Source organism: Epinephelus fuscoguttatus, linkage group LG1 (genome assembly GCF_011397635.1).
Source record: "Epinephelus fuscoguttatus linkage group LG1, E.fuscoguttatus.final_Chr_v1".
Taxonomy (NCBI): domain Eukaryota; kingdom Metazoa; phylum Chordata; class Actinopteri; order Perciformes; family Serranidae; genus Epinephelus; species Epinephelus fuscoguttatus.
Genome location: NC_064752.1, coordinates 8,621,494 through 8,635,109, shown reverse-complemented (window position 1 = coordinate 8,635,109; position 13,616 = coordinate 8,621,494). Strand labels below are relative to the sequence as shown.

The following is a 13,616-nucleotide window of genomic DNA, read 5'->3' as shown; positions in this document are numbered from 1 at the left end:
TTGTGTGTGTGAGGTGCTGGCAATGCATCATAATTTTAGCTTTTTATTTCTTTAGTTTTCAGTCGTATCCATGCAGAAATTAAAATGTAAAGTCGGATGTGAGACCAGCAACATTTCATACTGTCTGTTCCCCCCACTGAGCTCTGAGTCTACAGCCATTTTCATCAACCAAGTGTCGGAGATTTAAATCAAGACAAAGGAAAAACTCTGTCTCTCTTATGAGTTGCAACCAATTCACTAATATGTATGGCAGTATGTGTTCCCTCCAGTCCTTTCATGAACTGGTTTCTGCACTTGAAAAGAAAAAATTGTGATATAAATTATAAACTGTCAGTTTGTCAGCCAGCAATGAAAAAAATCACAAATGGCTCCAAAACAGAAAGATAAATCAAAAACATTTCTAACTTTTATTTAACACACCGGTCCTAAGGAAGTATTCCTTACAGTACTTATCAAAAATGGGAGGATACTTTAGACTGCTCTATACAATGGAAACTGTTGTTTGGTTTGATACATAATACAACTGTTGACTTATTTACAAGATATTTTCAATTTAAAAGAATTTCTAATTTTCTGGCAACAAGAAAAATGCTAAACATATGCAGTATTAGGAAATCAGACGAATGCTGGTTTTGTGGAACAGAATCTGAATCAACAGTCCATCTTTTTTTGTCACATTGTATCCACATTTTGGGGTGAGGTTCAAATACTGTGGTCAAAAACACCTGGAGCCTGAACCTCTTCTCTGTGATGTTGGGGATGTTACAGAAACAAAGACCTATACTGTTGTTAATTTGATTATATTATTAGTAAGCAACATCAGGAGGGAGGAACACTAGAAGCTGGAAAAATACCAAGGGCTGAGAGAGGAAGCACTGGGAACTGTGACCCCCAAACTGGGAGAGTGGCTCCAGTAGATTCCAGCTACAACACCTGAGGTCTCTGTCCAGAAGAGCATAGTCCTACTCCATTTATTTATTTATTTATTTGTATATATAAATTATTAAAAAGGGAAAAATGCCAGCACTCACAAATGTCCTTTTGATAAAGTTAATAAACCAACTTGGGTGGCAATACCAGAGACACAGACGTTTCGACAGAAAGTGTTCTTATTTATTAAATTTACCAAAAAGACATTTGTGAGCGCTGGCATTTTTCCCTTTTTCGCTGTTTTTGGCCGTGCACCTTTCGAGTGATTTATTTTGAGAGTGCTTGCTTCTTTCCTACGTGATATATAAATTATTGTAAAGATGTTATACAACCTTTTGCGATGTTTTATGACAGTTTTTTTTTAAATCAGAGAAAAAAGAAACAGGAGATGTGAAACCTATTGGGACGTGGCCACCCGTTTAAAACGCAGTGAAACGGAATTGAACGCGGCCCAAATATTCCCGGGAAAAAGCACTCCGTCCTAAACTCCGCCCCTGCCTCCACCTCTCAGCAAAGGGTGCGTTTCTTTTACTGTACGGGCCGCACCGCTCTCACTCCCAGGCGGCACCTCCACACCGGCCGAACAACCTTCACTGAAGGTTTATATGAAACCAAACGCTCTGTGCGTTGAGCTCCCGCCCCTTTAAGAAGAGGCGACCAATAAGGAGGCGCGACGTCGGCGGCGTACTTGAATATTCATTAATTTTCGCGGGCTTTGAGCGTCACGTGGTCATTTCGCGCGAAAAGCGACTCCGGGCAGGAAGAAGAGGTTTCTCTACAAGCAGCAGACAGAGACAGACACGGAACAATGGCGGTGAGTTAAAACTATTAAAAAACAGACTTAACGGCTCATTGTCGGGTTTTACCTGCGTGTGCTGAAGGAGTGAAGTTAAATTAAACACATTTATGTTTGTAGCTCGAGTTTATGTTGTTTTTAAGTTTGACATTTTGACTTTACTCTTCATCACAACACTGACAGTTTTACTTTGATCAGGAGCCTGATTTTACATTTAAACCTGCGCTAATCTGAGATATATTTGACAGTCAGTCGGTTTCTACACTTTTCCAAACATGAACGATCTTAATATTTGTGTTATTGTCAGTTTTATTTGTCCTCTTGCTTTATAAAGCAGACTCGCCATGTGGCTGTTGAGCTTTGTGTTGCCTGATGAAGTACCTGAAAATAAAATGTCGGGTTAGATGCTTAATATTTATTAGAGTCAGCTCTAAAACTGGTGAAATATGAATTGTAAAGTGAGAAATAAGCATTTATAGGATCATGCACGCAGAATACTATTACAGCTTGCAACCCTTTACAGTTAAATGTGTTTTATATAAAAAACAGTCTCCAAATATTGAGAGCTTTACTGTTATATAGTTTGTGACTATTATTATAAATCTCAGTCTGTTATTGTTTTGCATTACTTTATGTTGTTGTCTTTGTGACTGGCTTTTCACCACATGGCTGCCAGTGCTATCATTGTCTCTTGCATCCTCACCACTTATTATGACACATTAGATGTATATTTGTGATCTATATTATAATGTTACCAACAGTAAAACAAGTCAGAGATCACACAGGGGCTGGACACAGTCACACCTGTCTCAAAGACAAAGTGCCTCTGTGCATTTCTGACTGTCTTGTACTAAAGAGTGACTGGTATTTTTTTAACCTGGATCACATTTCCCAATTTTTTGTGTCTGAGACTCATGAGAACAGTAGTTTTTGAAATTGGTCCAGTATTGACGGAGACCGCTGCAGCTGGCCGCCGCAAAACAGGCTACAGTGTCACCACTTGGGGCAATTGAGCACCATCAATTTATGTCCAATAAAATTTTTTTTTGTTTTTGCCACTGACAGGCTCACAGTGTCATCTTAAAGCCCCGTTTCCACCAAACACTTTCAGTAATCCTTAAGACATGGTACCTAGACCCTAGTGTTTCCACCACAAATATTACTTTTAATAGTGCTCTTAAAATGTGGGCAGGGTTGTTGTCACTCACTGTATTTCCTGGCTCATCAGCGGTGACACAGATGGAAGTCTGCACCTCGTTTATCGTCCACAGAACGAGGCTGCGCGCCGACATTTTCAGAACAAAATAGAACAGGCTGCAGTGAGAGTCTCTCTCCATGGGATATTTAAAAATAGCAGCTTTGTACATTTAGTCCTTCTCAGGCAAGCTCAGGGGTTTAGTGTTGCTGTCGCCCACAGGAACGACGCTCCACAATACTTTTTTGTGAGGATTGGAATATATGTAGTCACAGAATTTTGTCGAAATTAATATATATTTTATGTGCTTGACGATCCACTCATTACTAAAAGTGTATGTCATATAAAAATAAAATGATTGGTCAAATTGCTGATGGATTCACGTCGTCAACTCATGCATTGAGTAACCTTACAAGTTAACGTTCCGCCTTAAAAGGTGCCGGCAGTCGGCCCAGTGAATGAAGTTACTTTTTCTCAGACTCCAGCTGCTGTGAGAGGCAGCAAAACATCCTTTCATTTTATAGTTACAGTTTACTAATGAAACTCTCCACAGTATGAACAGCTGGTAATTCGCTAGACATTAGTACTGCAAGTCAAGTAGATTGTGTCATGCTCTCATACGGGAATAGAAATAGTCTGAGTAATCTGTGTGTTGTCGACAGGATTCCTCCGAGTCATACCACATGGCCACCAGCCCCACCCGAGCGTCCAGGAGGGGAGACCTGACCTCCAGCCCCGGACGAGACCTGCCCCCCTTCGAGGATGAGTCCGAGGGACTGCTGGGGGACACAACAGTGCACGGAGAGGAGGAGGAAGATGGGGACGGAGAGGAGCTGATCGGAGACGGGATGGAGAGGTGAGGATGGGGGTAGATTTGTTCTGATTTTCAAATACAACATTTACTCTGTGTTGCACAGGTTTAAGACTCAATGAAGATGAGTTTTTTTTTTCATTTCTCTCTGTGTGCAGAGATTACCGAGCCATCCCGGCGCTGGATCGTTACGAGGCGGAGGGTTTGGACCTGGACGATGAGGATCTGTCAGAGCTGTCACCTGGAGCTCGGGCTGCCGCTGAAGAGGCCATGAGGAGGAGGGACAGGGAGCAGGGCATCAGTGGGCGGCTGAGGAGAGGGCTGCTCTACGGTGAGGAGAGAATGGATGCGTTGTTTGGTTGTAGTTTAGCCCACCGATTTGGTGTGTCATCAACAACTTCTCAGAGTCATGTCTCAGTTGTATCTGGAAAAAAAAGGTTTAAAAAAAGTTGTGATGGGAGAGGGGATTGAGTGAATACCTTCTTTATTTTGCTGTTCTCCAGATAGTGAAGATGAGGACGAAGAGCGTCCTGCAGCTCGGCGAAGGCGACTGGCTGAGCGTGCAGCAGAGGGCATTGCAGATGGAGAGGAAGAGGAAATGATCGAGAGCATCGAGAACTTGGAGGACATGAAGGTTGTACAATTTTCTGCTTAGAGTAATAAAAATACAGATTAGATGACGTGCTGTAGTTTTCCAGGTCGGACTGTTACTCTCCGGCTCTGGTTTGAGGGTCTGACGTTATTTTCCCCGTCTGCAGGGCCACACTGTGAGGGAGTGGGTGTCCATGGCGGCTCCCAGGTTGGAGATCTACAACCGCTTCAAGAACTTCCTGCGGACTCACGTGGACGAAAACGGCCACAACGTCTTCAAGGAGAAGATCAGCGACATGTGCAAAGGTAGCTGAACGGTTTTATAAAACGTGTGCACATCCACGCTGATAATTCTGTGATGATGAATGAATGAATAAACTTAAATCTTCTCCTGTCGTTCCAGAGAATAAGGAGAGTCTGGTTGTGAACTATGAGGACCTCGCAGCCAGAGAGCACGTCTTGGCCTACTTCCTGCCAGAGGCTCCAACTGAGATGTTGAAGGTGAGTGTAGTGCTCGTGTTTTTAGTCATAACATACTGTAATTGACACTGCCCCTAAATAAGAGGAGGTCATTTTTAAAAATCATGTTTATCTGAGACCTGATCTGTCTTTGGAAATTTGATTTCCTTGTGTGCTCTTGATGCTTTCTTGACCTCTCAGTCTGTGTGACGTCATGTTTACTCCTCTTTGGTTCGTTTGTGAAAAGTCAGTGTGAACATCAAACAGTCCAGAATGAAAGAACAACAACAGAACTTTTACATTTTCTTAAGTGTGAACCAGGTGAATTGAACAGCAGGTGCAACCTAAATCAAACATGTTGTCCACAAAAACAAACCTGTTTGTGTTTTTTTGTTTTTTTTCTTTGTCAGGTCTTTGATGAAGCAGCGAAAGAGGTGGTGCTGGCCATGTACCCGAAATACGACCGCATTGCCCACGAGATCCACGTCCGCATCAGCAACCTGCCGTTAGTGGAGGAGATCCGCTCGCTCAGGTAGTATTTTACTTTTGCCACACCTGTCTACTTTCCATTAGTCTGAGTCACTGGATGTGGACTGTGTGGCTATAGTCCCGCCACTGGCCGGCTGTTTCAGCTGGCATTCTCCCCTCCTCTGCTGTCTGCGTTGGTAGCATTTTTAAAACCCCTATCGCCACAGGAAACAACAAGAAAAATCTCAGAGCTAACAACCTGGATACTGAGAACTGCATGTGTTAACAAAGCGTTGGATCCTTCAATAAGGCATGCCTGCTTTGTTTGCTCTGTGAATCATCGTCAAGAACTACAATGAATAAAACAACTTGTAAATGCACCTTAGAGAAGCACGAGAAGAACTTGTCATGATAACTTCAGAGTGACCTGAACACTGCGTATGGTTTCTTCTTTATTCCCTTCAGTGTTTTCCTGTATAGAGCATCTAATGATTGAGAGTATCGTTAGTTCTGCGGATTGTAAAACCCTCCGAGTCAAATTTGCAATTTGGGGTTATAAAAAAATATAACTGACTTGACATGACTTCCTGTGTTTTGTATACACAAATGCTGCATGAGTCATTTTCTGCTGAGCGCAGTGCAGACGTTTGAATCAACATGAGCAGATGGGACGGTAAATAATGCATGTTATGCAAATTTCCAAAGGTCCACGAACTGTTTTACAAAAAGCAATAAACACAAGGAAGAAATAAAAATGAGGCAACAAATCAAATCGTGTCTCCTCTTCTCTCCTCCTCAGGCAGCTCCACTTGAACCAGCTGATCAGGACCAGCGGCGTGGTGAGCAGCTGTACCGGCGTCCTCCCTCAGCTCGGCATGGTCAAGTACAACTGTAACAAGTGTAACTTCGTGCTGGGGCCCTTCTTCCAGTCCCAGAACCAGGAGGTGAAGCCGGGCTCCTGTCCCGAGTGTCAGTCCCAGGGGCCCTTCGAGATCAACATGGAGGAGGTGAGAGACGCCTGTGTATGCTGGAGATGTTGAAGGTTTATGTCCAGGAATGTCCGTGTGGACTGTCTTGAGGACGAAACCTTCACGTGCTCATTGTCCTAATTAGATGTTTGATAAGAAAAGTTCAGTTTAAAATTAACACAAAGCATTTATTGATTTGCTGGTTCAGCCAATGGCGTGTCTCCTGTCTCAGTGAGTTAACCAATCATCTCCGTCCTGCAGACAGTGTACCAGAACTACCAGAGAATCACCATCCAGGAGAGCCCTGGTAAAGTAGCCGCCGGCCGTCTACCACGCTCCAAAGATGCCATCCTGCTGGCCGACCTGGTGGACAACTGCAAGCCTGGAGACGAGATTGTGAGTTAAACACATAAATAAATAATTAAATAAACAAATGAAATTACAAGGAGATCACAAATCTGTTCTCTTAAGCTGTACTTAAAATTAAAAAGTTAAAAGAATGAGAATTTGTTCATCTAAAACATCAGTTTTAATGACCATGACGATTTTTCTCGCCTCTCAGGAGCTGACAGGCATCTACCACAACAACTATGACGGCTCTCTGAACATGGCGAACGGCTTCCCCGTGTTTGCCACGGTGATCTTAGCCAACCACATCACCCGCAGAGATGAGGGAGTCGCTATGGCTGAGCTGACTGACGAAGACGTCAAGGCCATCGTCGCCCTGTCCAAGGACGAACGCATCGGAGAGAGGGTGAGGAAGTCGCACACACACACGTCTGAAAGTTTTCTGAATTTGCCACGGGTATTTCTGAGCATTTATGTGAATTGTTAATTAAGGTAAAGCTTAATTGTAACTTTTTGTTTGTGTAAAAGTCAAGAAAAATACCAAAATGCTATTTTAAAAAAATCCATAATGACATTTTTAAATGAACAAGCGACAGACAGAGGCTCATTTAATCTGTCAGCTGCTTCAACACAGACGCGGGTTTTAAAGTTTGATGACGGCTGGTTTGTGTTGCTTTCTGCACAGATATCTTATAAACCCGATTTCTGTCATGTCTGCAGATCTTTGCCAGCATGGCGCCATCCATCTACGGTCACGAGGACATTAAGCGAGGCCTGGCCCTGTCGCTGTTTGGAGGAGAGCCCAAAAATCCAGGTAACTACCAGCCTAAATGATGACACCATTATCTGTGCGCCCCCTCCCAACTCTTTCTGTTACCTGTAAACTCTCTGTCTGTCTTCCAGGTGGGAAACACAAAGTGCGAGGAGACATCAACGTGCTGCTCTGTGGAGACCCGGGAACCGCCAAGTCCCAGTTCCTCAAGTACGGATCACAAAACATGCACAAAAAATAACGGATTTTGTATAAAATGACTGAGAAAATATACATACTTAAGTGAATTAACATTTTAGGGATTCAGCAATTCAAAATGTCTCCTTTAAGTATATTTATTTATTTTTATGTGTCAAGGAAATACTTTGACAATTTTATATCTGAAGCTAAGACAGGACTTCACTAAGTTTCTCCTCCTGGCCAAGAAATAGTCCTGCACAAAACCCCTGGTAACACCACAACATGAAGTTTTGTGCACAGATGAAATGAGATATCACATGTTATAAAGTGAGCTTTAGCGGTTCTGTGTGATCTCTCTTTGTTCTCTGGACAATATTCTCATCTAACGCTAGGAAAGCCAATAAACGCATTTCCCAAAATGACAAATTATTCCTTTTTAACATGGAAATAAAAAAAGAAAAAGATATTCAGAGTAGTTAAAAGGTTAATAAAGGTAAACGAAAGAAAGCATCAGCTACACCCAATCCAATAAACATATGAAAAGCAAAACAAGGAACTGAGCAAAAACTTTTAAATACTGAGATTCAGTTTTTAAGATGTAGGTGATCTGATTAAAAACACATCTCCATTTAAGACATGCCTCAGAAGTGTAACCAGACATAATGCAAAATAAAAATGCTTCATATTTGAATAAAAAGCCTCTGAGTCTGACGCCCTGATGGATTTTGCTCTGCAGGTACGTGGAGAAGGTGGCGAGTCGTGCTGTGTTCAGCACAGGTCAGGGAGCCTCGGCCGTTGGTCTGACTGCTTACGTCCAGAGACACCCAGTCAGCCGCGAGTGGACGCTGGAGGCCGGAGCGCTGGTGCTGGCTGACCGTGGCGTCTGTCTGATCGATGAGTTCGACAAGGTGAGACTTGACTGTCCGACCTTTAATTCTGACACTAATCCTGTTCTGTTCAGTAATAATGATGAACATAACTAACCGCACTCTGTGCTCCAGATGAACGATGCAGACAGGACGAGTATCCACGAGGCCATGGAGCAGCAGAGCATCTCCATCTCCAAAGCCGGCATCGTCACCTCACTGCAGGCCAGATGCACCGTCATCGCTGCCTCCAACCCCATCGGTATGTAACGCAGCGTGAAACCTGAAACAGCTACGGTTGCACCACTCGTCTCACTTCATGTGAAAATAATGAGAGAGAAAAGCTGATATTTATGAAACTTTACAGGCCATATCAGTGTTTCTGAATGTTTAAATTTAAAAATGAAAGTCCATCAGATTGCAAACATCTTTTTTTATTTGACGTTAGATTCAGTTATGAGATCCAGTATGTTGTGTTGTGGACACATATTTCGTGTTCTCTCCCAGGAGGATCCTTGTTACGTGAATCATGACAGTTCACGGCTCCACTGTGTGATAGTCTGTTTTTATTGGTCCTAAAGAGATGAGGACATGTGTAAGACGTGTATCTGTGTGTTTTCATCACGTCGTCGCTCTCTGTGCTTGTTTTCTTGCAGGTGGCAGATACGACCCCTCGCTGACCTTCTCTGAGAACGTGGACCTGACAGAGCCGATCGTGTCACGTTTTGACATCCTGTGTGTCGTCCGAGACACTGTCGACCCTGTGCAGGTAAACAAACACACACACTTCCTTACCTTTTTATTTAACTGTAACGCTTCTGTTTCAGTTGATCCTGTCTTTGTTGTAAAGTGTGTTCATCAGTCTTATTTACTGCCAGATCCATTTAGTGTGGAACAACACTTTGGTGTACAAAACAAGTAAAAAAGTAGAATTAAATGAATAAACCTAAAATATAAGCTTAAACATAGATTTAATACCAGCCAGGCTTTTAATTAAAAATACTTAATAGAAATTATTTACAATACTTTATTTAATTATTTTATTGTATTTATATGTAAAATGTTATTCTTTTTTTTATTTCATCTTTATTTTTATAATGTTTTTATTTTATTTTTAGCTCTTACCAATTTTATTTTTGTATTTTTTTGTCTTTTTAATCTTTTTTTGTTTCTAGGTTTATCTTTACTATTTTTATTTTATGCTAGCTTTTAATCTATTTTATTATCATATAATCTTTTTTTGTGTTTTGTCTTTTTAATCTATTTATCTAGTTCTTTAAAGTATTTTTTCCCGCTCTTTTTTTATTTTTTGTTATCTTTTTAAATCTGTTTTTATCACATTTTCATAATTTTTATTTATCTCACATTGTTTTGCCTTTTTTTAAAAAAATCTTTTCATTTAGATTTAAAAAAGTAATCATCAGGCACAAAGCCACAAAACAACACCATGCAGACAAATGAGTTTGATTGATAGTTGAAAAGTGTTTTTTTTTTTTTTTTTAAATTAAGTACGATATCAGACTCTCACTGTATTCTCCTCTTTTTCCAAACCAGGATGAGATGTTGGCGCGCTTCGTGGTTGGCTCCCACATCAAACATCACCCTAGCAACAAGGAGGGGGGCGTGGCCTTAGAGGAAGTGGTCCTGCCCAACACGTCTGACGTGCCGCCGATTCCCCAGGAGCTCCTGAGGAAGTACATCATCTACGCCAAGGAGCGGGTACGAACAAAGTCTTTATTCGCCCGTCTCTTGACAGTCTTGTTGAGGTGATTTCATATTCGTCATGATCACAATTTTGTGTCTGCAGGTTCATCCCAAACTGAACCAGATGGACCAGGACAAGGTGGCTCGCATCTACAGCGACCTCCGCAAAGAGTCGATGGTGAGTGACACTTATATTTTTAAAAGTATCTTTTACAATTCTACTACACAAAATGCAGCTTAAACAACAATATGATTGTATATTATAACACTTATTAAAACGACTCAAGTCCTGACCTTTGACCTTCAAATCATATTAAAAGTCGTTAGCTGCTGCTTTGAAGCAGCGTGGACTTAACAATGAAAATCAGTCATGTCCATTTGGTCTCACTAACAGGCGACAGGCAGCATCCCCATCACAGTTCGTCACATCGAGTCCATGATCCGCATGGCCGAGGCCCACGCCAAGATGCACCTCAGGGACTACGTGCTTGAGGACGACGTCAACATGGCCATCAGGGTGATGCTGGAGAGCTTCATCGACACACAGAAGTTCAGCGTCATGAGGAGCATGAGGAAGGTGCGTCTGTGTGAACACCGTCAGAGTGGCATCTAACTGTCCCCGATGCTTCCTGATGTCATGTTGTATTAAGTTGATGTCATCTGTGTTTCTGTCCAGACGTTCGCCCGTTACCTGGCCTTCCGCAGGGACAACAACGAGCTGCTGCTATTCATCCTCAAACAGCTGGTGGCCGAGCAGGTCGCCTACCAGAGGAACAGATACGGCGTTCAGAACGACACCATTGAGATCGCAGAGAAAGACCTGCAGGACAAGGTAACGATGGAAGAGAGATAATGCACATGTGAAATAGTACAAGTAGATAACCAGACGTAACCTTCTGAAAATATTCCGTCTGATAAACACAGAAAAGTTGATCATGTTAGTGCAGGGCTACCCAGAGCTTTACATCTGTCCCACAGACAATAGGCCTACACACTTATAAGCTCGCTTAGCAACCTCAGACGCAACCTGCCGCCACGCTCTTAAAAGCTGGCACTGAAAAGGCACAGTAGCAGCACCCAGCACCTGACCTCATGTTTTCCAGGCGGTTGAAGACGCAGCATGTGTACGGCCCCTAATTTCCAGGGCTGGTACCTGCGGTTATTTCACAGGCTAGTTAATAACATGTCGGGCAGGAAATCCAAAGTGTGGGATCATTTTGAGAAGGTGAAGGACGAACCCAAGGTGATATGTAAACTCATCTTCACTGGTCGACTACAAACATGACGCATCATCTGAAACATGGAAGTAGCTACATGCCCATTAGCCCACAGCGTCATTAACAGGCGGCTCGCTCAGTGTGTGACGTGCACTTGGAGATAAAATATAGGCCTATATTAATGAAGGTTCATTAGTACGGTTTGTATTTCTCTGTAATGTAGCACAGTGTTAACAATGTTACTGACACTATTCTTTCTCACACCTTCAACTCAAACCACCAAAATATATCATTTCATAATTCAATTAATATCGTAATGATGACTATTGGTCAACAAGGAAAATTCTTAGTCTCACTGTATTCATTCTTTTCTGCTTCCCTCCGTTCTTTTTCTTCCTCCTCCAGGCGAGACAGATCAACATCCACAACCTGACGTCCTTCTACGACAGCGACCTCTTCCGCTCCAACAAGTTCAGCCATGACGGGAAGAAGAAACTGATCCTGCAGCAGTTCTGAGAGCCTTCAGCACCCATTCCTCCTCTTCCTCCTCCTCTCCTTATTATAGTGCTTCATGAACTCGATTTCACGGCCCAAAATGGGTCATGGGGAAAAAAGTACTTGGGTTTCCATCATGTCTGGATTCCATCTTTAGATCCCAACTGAAGGACTCTTTTGTATGGGATAGTTTTGGTGGAGGAAGCAGCCAGTCGAAGGTTGAGTTGACTTAATTTGAATCTTAAAGTAGCAGTAAAAGAGGTGGATGTGTGTGCTTCACAAAGTGGTGAAAGTTCCACTGATCGCGCAGCGGCATTGTTTGAGTATCTGGTGACTGGCAGTGAAGGTTTTACAGTGATGTATGTTCTTGCGCTGCGTCACCACACGACATGAAGAGTTTGGTTCCAGAATAAGAGCAAACCTTAATGAAAGTTATTTAACTGCATAAAAATCAAATAACAGAATCTAGCTCTTCAGGTGTTCAGGTCGTTCCACTCTGCTGTTCCTCCTGTGTTCTCCGCCTCTTCCTGTCTCTATCCGCCCTCAGGTGGGGCTGATTGTAAATAAATGTACATGTTTATGTCCGTGCTGTCGAAGAAACAGGATTTATTGTCTCACATAAATTTGTTAGATCCCTCTCTGTTACGAGCTGATGTTAAGATGGACATTTTACAGATTCACTGTCTCTAGATTTTTGCATTTCAAGCTCTTTCTGCTCGGTGTGTTCTGAGGTTTGCGTTCATGTGAAGTGAACGTCGCGGGAATTTAAACCTCCACAACTTGATAAAAGTGCAGATTTGGATGGAATTTGTTAAAAAAAAAAAAAAAGTGTTTAAAACAAAAGTTGGATTGTAGGTGTGTTTTGATAATAAACTTGTATTTGTTAAACATGTCTTTTGTCCCTTTTTTCCATCTCATTCATGATATGTATTTTGGCATTTCCATGCTGCCATTTAATTTTTTTTAATTTTGTACATGCATTTTAGTTTGTTTTTTTTTAATAGATTAAACCCCACAGTATTTTCTAAAATATTAAAAACGATCCCCACAGCAGCTCTGACATTTAAATCATCACTAATTCAAATGCAGTAACTGATAACAGGAATCCAACAGGATATTTCTTTACATTGTGGATTTACTGCACCTGAATACTTTAATCAATGACTTTAATGTATTTTGGAAGAATGTTTGAATATAAGAAAATCTCTGAAAATCCATGCAAAGGTTAAGGGGGTATCTTTTGCCTCAGCAAAGTAGCAATTGGTGTAGAAATACTCGATTACAAGTAAAAATCCTGCATTTAAAATTTTACTCAAGTCTACAAAAGTATATAGTCGTATTAAAATATACTGAAAGTACAAAAAGTAAAAGCCCTCATTGTGGAAAACTTTACTTCAGAATAATATACATTGTTTGACAATAATTCTTGATGCATTTATATGTTTATCACTTTAATGTTACAGCTGGTAAAGGTGGAGCTCATTTTAATTAATTTATACACTGCTGGGCGAATTTACTCTCTGAGGATCAATATAGTTTTATCTGAATCCTTAATGTTAAATAATTAATTTGTCAATTATACTTTGTTTCATTAATCTGAACCTGCAAAGTAACTAAAGTTATCAAATAAATGTAGTGAAGTGAAAGTGCATCTCCCTCTGAGATTTTGTGGAGTACAAATTTAAAGTCCCAGAATTTATAGATAGAATCCTGATAGGACTGTCGAAGGCACCTTCTCTGACCATATGGTAGAAACATCAGAACACTTCAGAACACACCTTCAACGTGTACTTGACAATCCTCTGGACTGATTTTC

At 41.5% G+C, this 13,616-nt stretch overlaps 1 protein-coding gene across 1 annotated transcript; it reads left to right on the top strand.

Moving 5' to 3' along the window:
• Window positions 1–1,645: 1,645 nt before the first annotated feature.
• mcm2 (minichromosome maintenance complex component 2) lies at window positions 1,646–12,686 on the top strand. The gene is made up of 20 exons (XM_049598715.1): window positions 1,646–1,744; window positions 3,584–3,777; window positions 3,891–4,063; window positions 4,236–4,366; window positions 4,491–4,629; window positions 4,727–4,824; window positions 5,193–5,314; window positions 6,050–6,257; window positions 6,480–6,614; window positions 6,781–6,972; window positions 7,287–7,380; window positions 7,470–7,548; window positions 8,255–8,426; window positions 8,520–8,646; window positions 9,041–9,153; window positions 9,939–10,103; window positions 10,192–10,266; window positions 10,483–10,665; window positions 10,765–10,920; window positions 11,711–12,686. Exons 1-20 carry the CDS (start codon window positions 1,739–1,741, stop codon window positions 11,819–11,821), a joined length of 2,673 nt encoding a protein of 890 aa, XP_049454672.1. The 5' UTR covers window positions 1,646–1,738; the 3' UTR covers window positions 11,822–12,686.
• Window positions 12,687–13,616: the final 930 nt, after the last annotated feature.